Here is a 16,928-nt window from a genome sequence, read left to right as displayed (position 1 = left end):
TATTTTGGAAGGTGGTTTTATGTTGATGTTTTATGTTTGTGTTTGTTAGTGTTTGTCTTTTAAAAAAAATAAAAAATTTAAAAAAATGAATAGAGATTTTACAGTATTCTTTCCCTGCCATGCCCAAAGAACAGGTAGTAAAAATTTTTGAATCCCATCGCTGTTTGTAGGTAGTAAGAAAGGAACATTTGACAAGCCTAGTTTGTATAGTGGTTAAAGCACCAGGCTACTATTTGAAGACTTTCAGTTCTCATTCTTGGGTGTGAAATCCAGCTGGATATCTTTGAAATCTCTCTATCTGTCTCTCTCTCTCTGTCTCTGTCTCTCTCTCCCTCTCCCTCCCCCCCTCTAGAAAGACAGTGGTCCCTAGCCTTGCCTTCCTCTCCCTTCACAACAAAAGTTATTTCTTTGTAATCGAATAATAAATAATAAACGGGGAATGGAACACTAGGCTTCCTTGTGTGGAATGGTGAAGAGTATTGTATAGATGTCTATTTGGCCTGTCCCCAGTATTCTGACATCTTCATTTTCTTTCTGCTTCCTCACCCATTATATAATATTATCTCAGCTTATTATGACATTATTTCTAATTCATTTAAAACTTAGGTTAATCCATGTAATTGGCCAGAGTAAACCTCAGTACTGCCCTAACTGGGTAGAAGGATTTCAATGGAACAATCACCAGACATTTGAATACATAGAACAGGGGTGTCAAACTCGTGTCGTCATGGTAGTGTCATATAATGTATCAGGGCTTTTTTTTCCCCCTTTGCTAAACTGGGTGGAGCGGAGCCAGCATGTGATGCATATGGCCCATGGGCCGCAAGTTTTGCACCCCTAACGAAGAGGTTCTGTTATTAGTGGACACAACATGTGAGGCTATGAAAAGGTGTTTTTGCTTTCATAGATAAAATGGAATGAGTAACCTGTGTACTGTTGTCCCCAGAACCAGTTTTTCAGCTGTTAAAGGTTCCCAACTGGTTATGATGCTAACTGGTGAAGCAAACTAGGACTTGATGCTTTAGCATGTACTATACTTACTTTTCTTGCAAAGAGAATATTTATAGATAATCAAGATGGCTGATAAGCAAAACCCCTTGTTGCAGTGATAGTTTTGCCATTTCATTCATTTCCTTTGATTACTATGGTATAATATTTCCATTATGGAAAAGAAAGTTTAGCACAGCATATTTTATGACTAGGGAATAAAATTCCAAAAACTTCGCCATTAAGAACTAAGCAATTATAATGTAAGAACAAGCAGATCCTGTAATAATCTTAAGGAAATTGCTAAGAATGACAACAATATTGTGAAGGGAGTATTGATAAAATGTCTTTAAATTCACATATATCATTATAATAATCTTAATCCAGGATACAAGTCACTGTGCAGTTAACATGGACTAAAATTCTTATACCTTGGCAAGATCTATTGAGGTGTAATAAATCCCTGATCCATGGTGATTAGCAGCTTTTTAGAAATGGTGAGGCAGGTACTATGAACAGGAAACAGAGATGTTACCTTAACATTTGTGGTTCCTTATTTGTGATCCATTTATGTGAAACCAAGTTCTTGCTGTGTTGATGTTCTTTCATTAGAGTAAAAGTGTTTTCAACTTCATTGCTATCCCATTAGACTAACCTATTGGTGCAGATTATGTAAAATTCACAGCCTTGGTGGATGGATATGTTGTAGATGTTTGACTGTTAATAGCTAATAATGTGTATTTCCTATCTAGCCCCAAAGATATAACCCCCTTCTCCCTCTCAGTATCAGGATTTACTAACTGTGATCAGTACTGAAAAGTGGAAGCACTGTGAACTTGGTGCTGTAGCAGTGTCAGAAGAAAAACTTGGATGGGATGAAACAAAATAGGCTGGGCATAAGGTAACATCAATATTATGAAAACAGGTAATTGTTAGATCATTCAAATCAATTAGAAATTGCAAGTGAAGGTAAATCTTTCTGTGGTGTCACCTTCTTTCAGATTTTAGAGCACTCTTTTAATAAGAACAACAGATTTTTAACTCACAGTATTTATTTATTTACTTACTTACTTACTTAATTTGTATTGCTGCCTATTCGCCCATGTATGCTCTGAAGTATGTGTAGTTTGAGAGTGGTATCTGCTCACTTCTCCAAATATCAGTTGACATAGTAAATAGTGCAACATGGTTCAACATTCTGCATACTCTAGTTGCTGTTGTTGTTTTGTTGTTGTTATCTTTAAGAGAAAAATAATTTTGTATTTTTTGTTCTCATGTTTATATGACAGATTGAATATAAGTCATCAATTATATTGATTGCCAGTGTTAAATGTCTGTGGAGATTCTCACTCATCCAGGTCATAGTTGTCTCAAAGGTGCTTTTTTCCCCCAAAAGGCAACTGGACAGTTTTTTCTTAAAGAAGAGGAACAAAACATTTTACTCCTATCCAATAATCTTCATCAGTTGTGATTGGGAGGGTGAGGTGGGAATGGAAGAACAGTATTGGGACTGGATGGTGGGACCTGGAAAAATAGGGTTCCACTCCCCCACTCCCCCCGCCATCACAACTGATGAAGCTTCTTGGATGAGAAGCAAAATGTTTTATTCTTCTTCCTCAAGGGAAAAAAAACAGTCCAGTTCCCTTTTGGGGAAAAAATAAAGTGTACCTTTATGTCAATATTAAAGTACCAGTTTCCTTTGATATTGTCTTTTTTGCTGTCATGTCTTTCTGATATGGTCTCATTTCATCTTTCATCTCTGTCCTGCTAGATTTATTCTTTTCATCCCAACTGAATGATGAAAAGTCTTTCTGCAAAGAACTCAGGATTCTGTCTGTTTGATCATTAGCAGAACAAATAAAACAGTACCAAATTTGGAATGGTTGAAGATGCCAGCAAAAATAAAGTCATGTTTGAAAAGGATTGGATTGGGCTGGGAAGGAAAAAAAATCTGCAAATTTATAAATATTCCTATGGGAAAGGCAGTTCAGCAGTGGGTAGATGTTGTCAATTGCTCCATGTTAAGCTGCTTTTTCAGGGTCATGGGACACAGAACATAATGCAACTCAATTTTTATTTTCATTGTATTTTCATTACAAACTCAAATGCAACGTGAAAAGAGAGCAGAAACCACATGTACAAGCATGCAGAAGCAATACATTTACAGCTAATCCTTGATTTACGATGATGATTCAAAGTTATGACAGCCATGGAACAATTTACAACCCCCTCCTAAAATTTATAACCATCATACCACCTATGTAATCATGTGATTGCAATTCAGGCAAATAGCAATCATGTGATTGCAATCATGTGATTGCAATATAAGCAAATAGCTTATATTTACAACAGTTGCAGTACCCTGCAGTCATATAATCCTAATTTGCAACCTTCCCAGTTAGCATCTAACAAGCAGAATCAAATGGGGAAGCCAGATTTGCTTAACAATTGTGTGATTTGCTTAATAGCCAAGGTAAAAATTATCGTAAAATGATGTTTAGTCACATAATAACTCATTTAATTACATTATCATTTCATGACCAAAATTCCAATCTCAACTGTGGTCATAAATCAAGGACTACTTGTACACCATTCTAATTAGACCCACATATATACTTCTGTTCAATTAGGGACAACACATATGTCCCACCCAGATTACTCTCACATATATACACTGAAGTAACATGTACACATCTACCTATTCCAATCATCACAGATCCACACAGATGCAACATGCTACTTTATGCAAACAAAGCAAGCATGTCCTCAAATAATATTGAAGAAGCCACCGAATAACTTTATGCATGTTTCTAAAACATCCAAATAATGATGAACTCTAAACATTAAATGTGAGCATGCAACCTCTGAAAATCTAGAACACTGTGGAATTGTCTAATTTGTATCTGGGCTAAAGGTAAATGAAATTAGCAGGCCGTGGTCACATGGCATCATGCTTAAATCACAGTAATTTAATTAACAACCAACAACTGACAAACTAATGTCATAAGTCAGGTGCAGTCACATGACATTTCTCTTTACAAATGCATCACTTGGCAATGTAATTGCTGATCCCAAGTATGGTTAGTGAGGACTACCTGTATAGTGTTGTAAGGAAAAATATTCATTTTTAATAGGATCTGCAAAAAATACTAGAATAATTATGGTACTTCTGGGAAGGAAGATTATGGATGTTCTCTGAAGAAAGGAAAATATCTGAGATAAAGAGTAAGGAATCCTCATTCTTGATGAAATTAGATTCTTTGGTACAGTTGAGAATCCATCATCTATATGATAATCTTTGTAAATTAAGCATTTTTTTTTTCAACAAGTTCAAATCATCAGCTGATTTTCTCCGTGAATTTTAATTTTATCTTCAACAATTCATAGATAGATATCAGAACATTTTAGGTGTTTTTGCATGCATAAATAAAGATATCAATAGTTAATTTCCCTTGCTACCAGAAGTTAATCTAGAATGGAATTGAATGGAAACCAGAGACTGGAGAATGGAAAACTGTCAGGACAGCACAAACCTCAGGAGTCATGTAGGAAAGGACTCATTTTTCCCCCTATTCAGATGGGTAAATTAGCAACACTTTACAGTTTTAAGCTTTCCTCACAAAAGAAGTCAAATTGGTGACTGAAGAAATACCCAGGGTTCAGTTCAAACAGAAGAGAAACCAAGGAAGAAAAGTACTGGGTTGGATAGGGGCTCTTGACTTGCCTCCAGTCAACTTGAGTTCCTGATATGTTTGTTGCTGCACTTGAGACACTTGAAATTTTTCAGAAAGCAATATCAGAAAGGGCAAACCTATCGATGAAGTCCTGTGAATTAAATAAGGACTCTTTCAATACCTCATTGTAAAAGAAAGGCTTGCATCTCTAAAGCTTGTGCCTCTGTATAGCGAATCCAATGAAGGCTCAAGTCAGGAGGGACGTTGACGTTGTACACCAAAGGGGAGCTGAAAAAAATGATACTAGGCTAAGATGAATTTGCAGGTAGGAAAAATTTATTTTATTTTATTTTATTTACTTATTTTTCAAGCATGCATTTGATAATATATATAAGTATAAACATGATTCGTAATACATAAAATAGATATGAATAAAAGGGAACATTAAGACAGGGACGGTAGGCATGTTGGTGTGCTTATGCACGCCCCTTACAGAACTCTTAGGCACGGGGTGAGATCAATAGACAGTCTGAGTTTAGAGTGTTTGGGGTTAGTGGAAGAAAATACAGAGTCAGGTAGAGTATTCCACCTTTGTTGTATTGATCTATTGATTCTCATCGTTGAGCAGGAACTTAGATGTGCCTTTTAATAAAATTGGCTAGCAAATTTTAGAAATTATCAAATCTTACATATAATGAGTTTTTTTTTAAGATGGAGTCTCTGAAAAACTTGAAATATTTTCAGCAGGTTTCTCACTGCCTGGGCTGAATTGCCATTTGTAAGATAAATCTCCTATGGACCTGTCTTCTATGTTTGGTCTTGTTATGTCTGTTCTCTCTTCCTTTACTTTCCCAGCCTCTCCAACAATCTCTTTAACTCTCTTTGTCTGGTCAATAGCAGCAAAAGTTTCCAGGGGCTTAAATTAGAATGCTAATTTAATGCTTAGATCAACCTATGGTTAATTTTGAGACTAGCTCCAGGAAGGTTTGAAATTCAAGTTCAGCCATGTTGGGTGGTCAGTTGGGCTTACTCCACCCTTGTAAGGCATTATTTGACCCCTCAAAATGTAAATTTAAGCATTGTCTTTTCAAGTATGGAAAGGCTGAAGCCAAATGAGCTGGAGTAATTGGCCCTGAATTAATAGAATCTGTAAATATAGCTCCATATTGGCTATCTAATATTGCTCTCAAAAAGAAAAGCCCTGGGCAGTACAAAGCAGTTGGAGCCAGGTTTTCAGGAAATCTGAAATACTTGCAAATTAAGAAGTCTGGGATTCTTGCAAAACCCCTGTGTGGTGCATACTCCTGGTGTCCTCTTAATATATTACCGAATATGGAAGTTCATGTTACTTTTTTCACATTTATGTTCCAGTTTTACAAATCTATTATTGTCTAAAATCTTTTAATCCTCTTTCCAAAAATTTAAAACAAAATCTCTTTTGAACACAAGAATCCAGATATGATTTGACAATTACATAAAAGTTTGGTGTAGTTTCTGCTTCTATCAGTTCATTTGTGAGGGATGATATACAATGTGTATCTAATGTAATCTCTCTTTAAAATCGAATTAACTATCCTTTTGATATCCTAAAAATCCTTTTGAGTATTTTGCATTCCTGTAGGGTTGCCTGTCTGCCTGCCTGCTTCAGCTGGATAATCATTTTTCTTGTTTATCTCTAATCCTTTTAATATTTCCTTCCTGCCCTTGTGTTACTGTACAGTACTTCTATTGTTTGGCATCAATTTCAATGACAGCTGTAGTTGACCTCCAAGTGGAAGAAAGGTGTTTTTTATTAGATTTTAACAATATAAAAGGATGTAAGATTTTTCACTACAATATGATACACAATTTGGAAACTATTAGAGCTGTGGAAGTTCTTCAAAAGAAGTGCTTCGGAACAAAGGAGTGTAGAGGAAGCTCCCTTTTTTATTATTAAAGCAGCTATGCTTTTTTTCCCAGGCTGGTACAGTTTTGAAAATTGTTCCCAGCCATCACAGTATATGCACAGCCCCTTTGCTTTTAAGAATGCATTCCATTCCAAAGCACTTTTTCCAAAGGATTTAGTTTAGTTTACTTGTTTTTTATTGTCATTGCACCTCATACAACGAAATCAAACACCATCTTCAGTGCACATCATGACCATGACCATGAAAATAAACACAAACACTCATCCTTCACCCTCCACACATTGAACTGAAAATCCCCAACACTACACCAACACTGCACTATACAGCAGAATTCAAAAGAGCTACTGCCTTGGGATAGAAGCTGTTTTTCAGCCTATTTGTCCTTGTTTTTATTATTCTGTACCATCTGCCAGATGGTAATAGTTCAAAAAAAGGGTTCCCAGGATGAGATGGATCTTTGAGAATGTTTTGAAGTTTCTTAAGGCAGCAGGAGCTATAAAGCTCTTCCAAAGAGGGGAGAGGGCAACCAATGATCTTCAGGGCAATGACATTAACCCTCTGGAGTGCTTTCCTATTTGCCACTGTGCAATTGGCAAACCATACAGAGGTGCAGTATGTTAAAATGCTCTCTGTGGTGCAGTGGTAGAAGGTCACCAGCAGTTTTTCATTCAGTTGTTGTTTTCTGAGAAGTCTCAGGTAGTATAATCTCTGCTGGGCCCTTTTGACCAGGGCTGCAATGTGGACACCCCAGGTCAGGTCTTCTTTTAGGGTAACACCTAGAAACTTAAAACTGGGCACTTGCTCCACTTGGTCTCCATTGATAAGCAGGGGATAGATGTCTGATCTGTTCCTTCTATAATCCACTATAAGTTCCCTGGTCTTATTGGCGCTGAGGACCAAGTTATTGTCTCCACACCACGAAAGCAACCGGTCCACCTCATCTCGGTAGGCAGACTCATCCCCCCTCCCCGGAGATAACTGCCACTACCGTTGCATCATCTGCAAATTTAGCAATAGTATTACTAATGTGAGTGGGAATGCAGTCATGCACATAAAGAGTATAGAGTAAGGGACTCAACACACAACCCTGTGGTGTACCAGTGTTAAGAATAAGGGATGAAGAGGTATGATTACCTAATCTAACCCTCTATGAGCAGACAGGAAATCCATAATCCAAAGGCAGATTGAATTAGAAAGCCCAAGGTCCAGAAGAGTAGGCACTAGTCTATGTGAAAGAATAGTGTTTAACGCAGAACTAAAATCCACAAAAAGCATCCTCAGATAGCCCCCCGCTGTTCTAGATGAGTCAGCATCTAGCATTTAGCAAAGCCCTGATAAATATTGCCTGTTGTTACAGGTAATCCTTGATACATGACTATTCATTTAAATTCAAAGTCACAATGGCCCTGGGGAAAAAGTACTTTACAACCAAACTTGCATGGAAGGCCCTTGCCCCATCCACTACCATACAGTTCTGTGATCACAATTCAGGCACTTGGCAACCAACTCATATTTATGACCATTTGCAGTATTCTGCACTCACATGATTACAATTTGTGGCATTTTTTGCTGGTTTCTGGCAAAAAAAAAAGTGTGGCAAAAAAGTGCTTTAATAAATATTTTATTTTATAAACACTATGATAAAACAAAAGTGTTCCCCGGTAAGAAAATGTAATATGAAATCATTGAACATCTATCATATTGGCAATTCTACTGTGCTGTACATTAACTAGCATGTCAAGTTTGGTCAAAGGTTTAGATTTTAGAGCTAGAATAAAAAAAATATTTTACTGTAACATAACTTGAACTAGTAAATGTTCAGTACTTATGCCTTTTCTAAACTATTTGCATATATTTGCATATAACCAATCATTTTGTTGGAGATACATGCATTGTTTATTAAGATTATTTTCCAATAATCTTCATTGACAGAAATTGTCAATTGTGATAAGTTGTTTGAATTTGTAATTTTTATTTTTCATTGCTCATTTCAGACCAGTTGGATAAGCAATTCTTTGTGCATATAAACTAGTTATTAAATTAGATATGCTCCAGATATGAATAAACATTTGTTGTTTTTCTTTTTCTTTTCTGTACTATGCAATAAGATCATCTAAAAGTTAGGAGAGAAGAAAAATATGAAAAATGGTAATCCAGATAGAGCAGCCCTATGGGCTATGAATTGTTCTCAGGCTGAGAAGAAGAAAAAATTAACCATGTTTTCCTCCCTTCTTTTTTCTGTCCATGGGTATTTTAGAGCTTAATTTTCCTGTGGATGATGTCCCAATTTTCATTTCATTTGTATTATATCTGCATCTTTTCTTGTTCCTTCATACTTTTTCTAAAAGTCTAGCACTGGATAAAGTGTTGCTGATCATTATTTCAGATCTTTTTTATCCTGTTTGTTGTTTGGTTGGTTTTTACTTTCATGGTGATACAGGGTTTTTCTTTATTTTTACTATTTTATTCTTTCAGTGAAGGCAATCATACTATATAAAAAAGAGGTCAGCAAATCATTGGTTATTTTTTGCTCTTTAAGGAACCTTAGAACCTGCATATCATTAACAGTAAAAATCACTGGCAATGCAGTAAAGATAGTTTAAAGAAAACTAGACTTATGACGGAGAAGGAGGTGATGGTTTATTTCTGCAAAATTAGAAACAATTTATAAGAGCTATAATAATCTCCAAATTGCAGACAGGAGAGTAGCACATGTGAGAGACAGGTGGAAAGAGAAAGATTCTCAAGGCAACTGTTACATGCCTTCAAAACTATGAGGGGCAATGCAAAGAGTCCTTTGAAACATGGGACAGGTAGGACAAAGATAGAGTGGTTGCCTGCCATGCATAGGACTAACCAGTTTCAGTAGATTGCAGTAAAGACTTTATCTGGCCACACTGTTTCAAGTATCTAGGAGATTTATGCAAAGTTCAAAAATAGTTAAAGCCTTGTAAAGTAGGAGGTTGCAGATTTACAGGCGAGTCGTCGTTCAGGTGGCCTGAGGACATGGAAGCCTCTAAAATGCAGTGAGACTTGAACACTTTTGACAAATGAAAAATAATAATTAGCTAATCAGTTGGGGGGAAAAATCAGGACGATATGTAATCAGCTGGTTTTTTTTCCAGTCTTTATGTTTTACTCTAGTCCATTCCCTTCCTAAGGTAGCACTTAATATTAATACAGAATGAAAATAGGGAACAAAATCATAATCAGACTATCAAAAAAGATAAATAAACTCCCAGAATGATTTTTTTCACTATAACCTTCCTTCCATAAGATATTGAGATGTTATCATTTAGTCATTAAACAATAACAGATAACATTTCCAATTATGCATTCTTAAAGAATTCAAATGTGAAATTGTTGCTGTATTAAATAAATATTTTGAGGTTATGCAAAATTAATGGGAAATAATTACCCTCAGAGTGCATGAATACTTCACTAAAATCCTAAAGCATTGTGCCCCATTAAAAAGTTGTAGGATTTTTCCAGACCATGCAGGATTTTTTCTAGACTAATGTTTATTGAATGTTTGCTCAGATACCCATGAGCTGCAGATGGTGGCAGTCAAAGGAAGGGTAGGACAGAAAGTTATTTCTCAGAACTTTGACTTATGCTTAAGTCTTTGCCTCTCCATTTGTCTTGACTGCATCTGAAATAATTTTAATGGTTCAGCAACTGCACACCTGAAATAAGCAAGAATAGACTGACCTACTAATTACTCCTAGCTATTCTACTAGGAGGCATTGATATATTTTAATATTGTTTATAGAGTAATGGGTTTATTAATGCATTTAGTTATTTAAAAAGATTAAATATTGTAATAATTATGTTCCTTTGAAACACTAAATATTGTAATAATTATACTTTTACCTCCTCCCCAGTTCTAAAGAAGATCCAGCCCTTCTCCAGTAGAGTTTGTTCTAGCAAGGATGATAGAGGTGCATGAGTGAGGTTAAGCTAGTAAAACGTTGATTATGTGGGTGGGGAGAGTAGGTTTTTAAAAAAGAGAATAGCTGCATCTAAATGTGAATTGACAAAAGTGAAACCAGAAAACCAAGATAATGCAAGATAACTTATTTGAAGTTTCTGAGAGTTATGAAGGAGTGTGCTGCAAGCTGTGTGATAACATCCAGTGCTGCTAAGTATATGAGCATTATTTGCATATTTTTGTACAAAATATGTTTTATTAACAACAATTTCTATGCATAAGAAAAGCTTTTGTTTCCAAGTAGATTTTAAAACACTGCATACTTTGTATGGAAAAGGAAAAAAATGCAGTTATTAACTACTCCTAATAACATATGTGGCTTATATTAGATGGCAGCAGAGTGGTCCTCTGGATTCTTGCACAAGTCCTAACTAACTATCCCATATCCCATTAACTCTAAACTGTCTGGACAGCACACAGCCAGATGAAATAAGCTGTTCTCCGATTATACTTGGTCATAGAATGCCTGGAGAAGTTGATAGATAGATGATAGACAGATAATGTAAGCCATTTTGTATAATGGGAGAAATGTTAGAACAAGATCTGAATCAAACTAGAGAAACTATTCAACTATTATAGTATACTGCACTGGCTTATCTCACTAGCTATTTGTCCTTGCTATGAACCTTTGATTTCTCAAATCCTGTTAATGTAGAAACTGTAATAGGGAAATTTCTCATGACTGAATCTGTGGATGCCGCTTTATGTTAATCCAAGATTACTCTAACAGAAAATGGTTATTTACTCCTAATCAGCTTTAAGTATTTTGTTTTAAGATGGAGAGTGTAATGTGAAACAAAGGAAAATTAATAACTTCCCAAAAACAGGGAAATAAAATTTGAAGAACTTTTATGCTCAAATAAGCAGCATGATTTCTTTCATTCTGCTGCCATTGCTCAAACCCATTTAATCCATTAACTTAAAATGATTTTATGACCTTGTGGAATGTGCCAAAAGTTATTGTATCTGTTTGCATATGAAAAATTGCATTATCCACTTGATTTTAACAAGTTATTTAGCCTGCCTCAGTTTGTATTGCTGGTTCTGTTAGTATTAATTTTATTGCCGGTTTTGTTAGTATTTTTGAGACAGTTTGGTCTGATGGTTAAGGCACCAAGCTAGAAAGCAGTGAACTCCTGCCTTAGCCATGAAAGCTGGCTAAGTCACTCATTCTCTACCCAATACACCTCACAGTATGTTGTGAGGAAAATAGGACGAACTTGTGTTGGATAAGTTTTCTACTTTGAATTATTTCTAAAAATAAAGGCCAGATACAAATAAATAATAAATAAATAAATATTTTGTATTATTGTTTGAAATAGTAGCTGTTTTATGAACTTCTGCTAAAATGAAAAGTAGTCTTCCTTAAAATAACAACTAAAGAACTAATTTAAACTCTTCCATTGGCTGAGACCAACATTGCTGAGAAACCTGACTCAATTCACAGTAAGCTTTGTGCCAACACCCTTTGCAAGGAGCCCCACATGTAGTAAATGGTTGCAGTTCAAATAGCTGTCACTTATAATCCACCTGGGACATTATTTTTTCTTCAAAAAGATATTAAGGAATAATGTAGTCTTCACTAAGAAATAGACAAAAAGTCCAAATATGTGCAGACTTGGCTAGGCTTGTGTCCCTAAGGCAACCAAACATTTTTAGTGTTCTGTGTGATCACTGTCTTCATCTCTGTAAGGACTACAAGTGATTATCTCATCTCAATGGAATTTTGGATCAGGATATCTATTGTAAAAAAAAGATCAAGCAAGCAAACATTCATCTTTAAGGGAAATGTGCACACCTCATTTTCATGGGAATTATATTTATTAGAAATATCCCTTGTAAATCCATCTTCCTTATGAATTTTCCGGTTCCTCAAGGACCACTACTGCAATGTAATTGGCTGGGTACGTAGCATGGTTAAAAAAAAACATTTTATAATATGTGTGTATGGCTTTTCATTACTATGAAGCTTCAGATATCAGGTAATGTCTTCCTGACGTGTGTTTACTGTCTTGCTTTCAGAAGAAAAACCGGACTGCTCCAAAGCCCGCTGTGAAGTGCAGTTTTCTCCACGCTGTCCAGAGGACTCTATTCTGATTGAAGGCTATGCTCCGCCTGGAGAATGTTGCCCTCTTCCGAGCCGTTGTGTCTGCAATCCTGCAGGATGTTTGAGGAAGGTCTGCCAACCCGGCTATTTGAATATACTGGTTTCCAAAGCATCAGGAAAGCCAGGAGAATGCTGTGATTTCTATGAATGTAAACCAGGTAAAGCTATATAATTTAATATGGGCCCGTTCTCACTACTAATACAAAAGACTCCTAGATCATATAACATTGTTGTTTAAAACACAACAACCCTAATAATTAAGTTCCTATCAATAAAATGAGGCAAATACTTTAAATATGACTGACCTGAACTTTTGACTATGTCAGAATTGTTCAGTCTTTGAGAGGATCCTCAAAAAGGTGGGGAAAAAAACATATTGGAAGATCAGATGAGGTAGTAGGTTATTAACCTGTGTGGTGGCATATAAATTTATGAGGTAGTCAGATGGTCTTTTTATCTTTTGTTGATTCAAAAAAAAAGGCAGTCTGCGGTGAGTAGCTATCGTAATTGGCTTTGAAATCATCTTTAAAGCAATCTGCAACCATGAGTTAGTCAAACAGAAAAAAGAATCCAGCCGCCTATTCTAGTTTTGTGCTGTTACAGAGGGATTCCCAGTGCTCCTGCTGAATGATGAAGGGCCAGAAAAACTGATAAAAGGACTTTGTTCTAAACACAGCCACGCAGTGTAACAACTTTATTATTTTATCACCCTTATCTGTATAATAGAAAATACAGTCTGTAAATTTTATGTGGCTGGATTATGGTAGTATTTATAGTCTGAGAAGTATTCTCAACTGTTTGAAGATATATCATAGGTGTAACCACAGTAGTTTACATTCTGGCCCTTTAAGTAAATAAAATATAATCATTGGAATTAAATATTTTGGAAACTCAAAAGAATTGAGAAAAAAAAGTGAGTCACTGTAACATGGTAGTTGTGGTTAACACTACAAGTTGCTATTGAGGAAAATCAAGTCCACTTCAGCCACAGGGGTTCATTAGGTGACTTCACTTCATTAGGTGGCTCATTGACTCAATCACTGTGATGGAATGTAGTGAAAAGGTGGATTCCAAGAAAGGAAGATTCCTAGAAAAGCAAAAGGCAACTCAGTCTGGATGTTATATGTGAGAGAAGGAAAGTAAAGGCAACCCCTCCCTAATAGTTATGGAATATTTGGTAGACTCAGTTTTGCAAGATTTTGTCTGTAGACATGGAACAATTAAAGAATTCAGTTTGTAAGAATCCCCAGATGTCATTCTTTGTTTGGGGTCTGACAATCACTCTCTTTTGGTTCAACCTATTCCAGAGTTTTTGTTGTGGGAACAATAGGAACAATAGGAAGGAGGAGTACAGTGTATGCCATCTTGAACTCCTATACGTAAGACAGGATATAAATCTAACAAATTAGAATCAGTGGAAGTATGATCTCAAGGAGATAATGTTCTAGAGGGTAAGCACCAGTGGTGGGATTTAAAAAATTTTTACGACCAGTTCTATGATTGTGGCTTGGTGGGCCTGGCAGGGGAAGGATACTGTAAAATCTCCTGTCAGAGGTAGATATTTGCCAGTTCTCTGAATTACTCAAAATTTTCACTACCGGTTGTCCAGAACTGGTCAGAACCTGCTGAATACCACCTCTGGTAGGTACCATGATAGAAAGAGTTCTCTTCCTGACACTCCCTCACAAAAAGGCCCCTGTGCACACCACTCCTACCAGATCTAATAGGAAAGAAAGATATCATTGGGATGGTTCAATAAGTAAACCAGTCTCAAGCCATGAAAGGTTTTGAAGGTAACTACCAGCATTTTGAAAGAATAATGCTAGCCAATACTGCTCACTGTGTGTGTGTGTGTGTGTGTGTGTGTGTGTGTGTGTGTGTGTGTGTACTCGTTCTGAGGTTTTCGCAGGTATTTGTATGTGGATCTTTGGTTATTCAGGTTTTCTCCCGCATAAAATTGGAAGTATCTTGGCAACGTTTCGACGAAATCTCATTCGTCATCTTCAGGCTTGTGTCTTCGGCTTGGTGCTTCTCAGAGTAATGTAAGCTTGCAGCTGCTTCTTCCTTTTAACTGCTAGTGGGAGTGTTGATTTGATTGGGTGGGGGCTTGGCTGTGTTCTGATTGGGTGGGGGTGTGCTCTGTTCAGGTTGGGGCTTGGTTGTGCTCAGGTTAGTCTTAGTTGCCGGGGGATTTGAGCTGGTGAGCTGTGTTCCTGTTGTTTGGCTTCACGTTCGTGGTCATTCCGCATCTTCATGGTGGGCATCAGTTCGCTTCATGTATGGATTGGAGGGGTTTGAAGCAGGTAGTGATGCAGCTGCAGTACAGCTTCTGGTCCGTGGTCGTGTCTCATCATCTGTGTGGGTGTGAGTCTGTTTTCTACATGGAGGTGTGGTGGTAGCATCTTGTGTGGCCCTCATGGGTGTGGGTCTGGTGTCATTGCTCATGTTAGGTACTCATTTGTTAGTGAGGGTGGGTTTCCAAATGGCTGGTAGGCGGGAGGTATCATCTCATTTATTCATGCTGTGTGGGCGTTTTTCTATCTTTATGGCTTCTCTGATTATTCTGTTGTTGAAGTGTTTTGTTTTGGCGATAGTTCTGCTATTTTTAAAGTCAATCTCATGTCCTGTGGCTTTGAGGTGTTGGACCAGGGAAGAGGTCGGTTCTTCTTTTTTGATTGAGTTCTTGTGTTTTTCAATGCATGCACTTATTCTTCTGTTGGTTTGTCCAATGTATGTGGTGGGGCAAGTGGTGCATGGGATTTCGTATACTCCTTGGTTTTCTAACTCGATTCTGTCTTTAGGGTTTCTTAGGATGGTGGATATTTTTCTGTTTGTGCAGAATGCTGTCTTAATGTGTTTTTGGAGGATCTTGCTGATTTTAGCTGTAGTGCCTTTTATATATGGGAGGAGGGCTTTGCTGTTCTCTTGTTCTCTGTCTTGGATTTTGGTTGGGGTTTCTTTTTGGATTAGGTGGGTAATCTTCTTTCTTTGGAATCCATTGGCTGTTAGTACGTTAGTGAGAGTGTGTAGTTCGGTTTTTAGGTGTTGTTCATTGGCTAAGCATTTTGTTCTGAAGATGAGTGTCTCGACTATGGAATTGATCTGTACTGGGTGGTGGTGTGAGAGTGCGTGTATATAGTGGTTTGTGTGTGTTTTCTTCTGGTAGATGGTGTGTCCTAGGGAGCCATTGGATTTTTTGTATACTAAGACATCTAGAAAGGGAAGTTGATTGTTAGCTTCTGTTTCCATGGTGAATTGTATTTTGGGGTGTAGGCTGTTGAGGTGTGTGAGGAAGTTGTTCAGTTTTTCTTTCCCATGTGGCCAGATTATGAAGGTGTCATCTACGTATCTGAGCCAGAGTTTGGGTTTGTGACCATATTTTTGTGGAGCTTGTGTTTCAAAGTGTTCCATGTAGAGGTTTGCGATGACAGGTGAGAGGGGTGATCCCTTCTATTTGTTTGTATTTTTGCCCATTGTAGGTGAAGTATGTATTGGACAGGCAGTGGTTGGTCAGATCGACCAACTTGGGGGGGTTGTATTTGTTTTGGATGGCTGTCAAGGCTTCTTTTATTGGCACTTGGATGAAGAGGGATATGACATTGAAGCTCACTAGTAGGTTGCTGGGCTGTAAGTTTTGTTTCTTTATGATCTCAATGAACTGGAATGAGTTTCTAACGTGTGAGTTGATGGATTATGCATGGATTCCCACTTACCAGCCATTTGGAAACCCGCCTTCACTAACAAATGAGTACCTAACACGAACAATGACACCAGACCCACACCCACGAGGGCCACACAAGATGCTACCACCACACCTCCACATAGAAAACAGACTCACACCCACACAGATGATGAGACATGACCATGGACCAGAAGCCGTACCGCAGCTGCATCACTACCCGCTTCAAACCCCTCCGACCCATACATGAAGCGAATGGACGCCCACCATGAAGATGTGACACGACCATGAATGTGAAGCCAAACAACAGGATCACAGCTCGCCAGCTCAAATCCCCTGGCAACTAAGACTAACCTGAGCACAGCCAAGCCCCCACTTGAATAGAACACACCCCCAGCCAATCAGAACACAGCCAAAACCCCACCCAATCAAGTCACACCCCCACTAGCAGTTAAAAGGAAGAAGCAGCTGCAAGCTCACATTACTCAGAGAAGCACAAAGCCGAAGACACAAGCCTGAAGATGATGAATGAGATTTCGTCGAAACGTTGCCAAGATACTTCCAATTTTACGCGGGAGAAAAC

General features: G+C 37.4%; 1 protein-coding gene across 2 annotated transcripts in view; it reads left to right on the top strand.

Moving 5' to 3' along the window:
* CRIM1 (cysteine rich transmembrane BMP regulator 1) overlaps window positions 1-16,928 on the top strand; it is a 146,353-nt gene that overhangs the window by 78,864 nt on the left and 50,561 nt on the right. For both annotated transcript variants that reach the window (XM_026695476.2, XM_026695477.2), the window contains one exon: window positions 12,582-12,824. In XM_026695476.2, the coding sequence (XP_026551261.1) occupies window positions 12,582-12,824 (243 nt within the window). The remainder of the gene's footprint in view (window positions 1-12,581; window positions 12,825-16,928) is intronic.

The sequence above is a fragment of the Pseudonaja textilis genome, chromosome 1 (assembly GCF_049901715.1).
Source record: "Pseudonaja textilis isolate UNSWEBS1 chromosome 1, rPseTex1.2, whole genome shotgun sequence".
Classification (NCBI taxonomy): Eukaryota; Metazoa; Chordata; class Lepidosauria; order Squamata; family Elapidae; genus Pseudonaja; species Pseudonaja textilis.
This window is presented reverse-complemented; position numbering and strand designations above follow the sequence as displayed.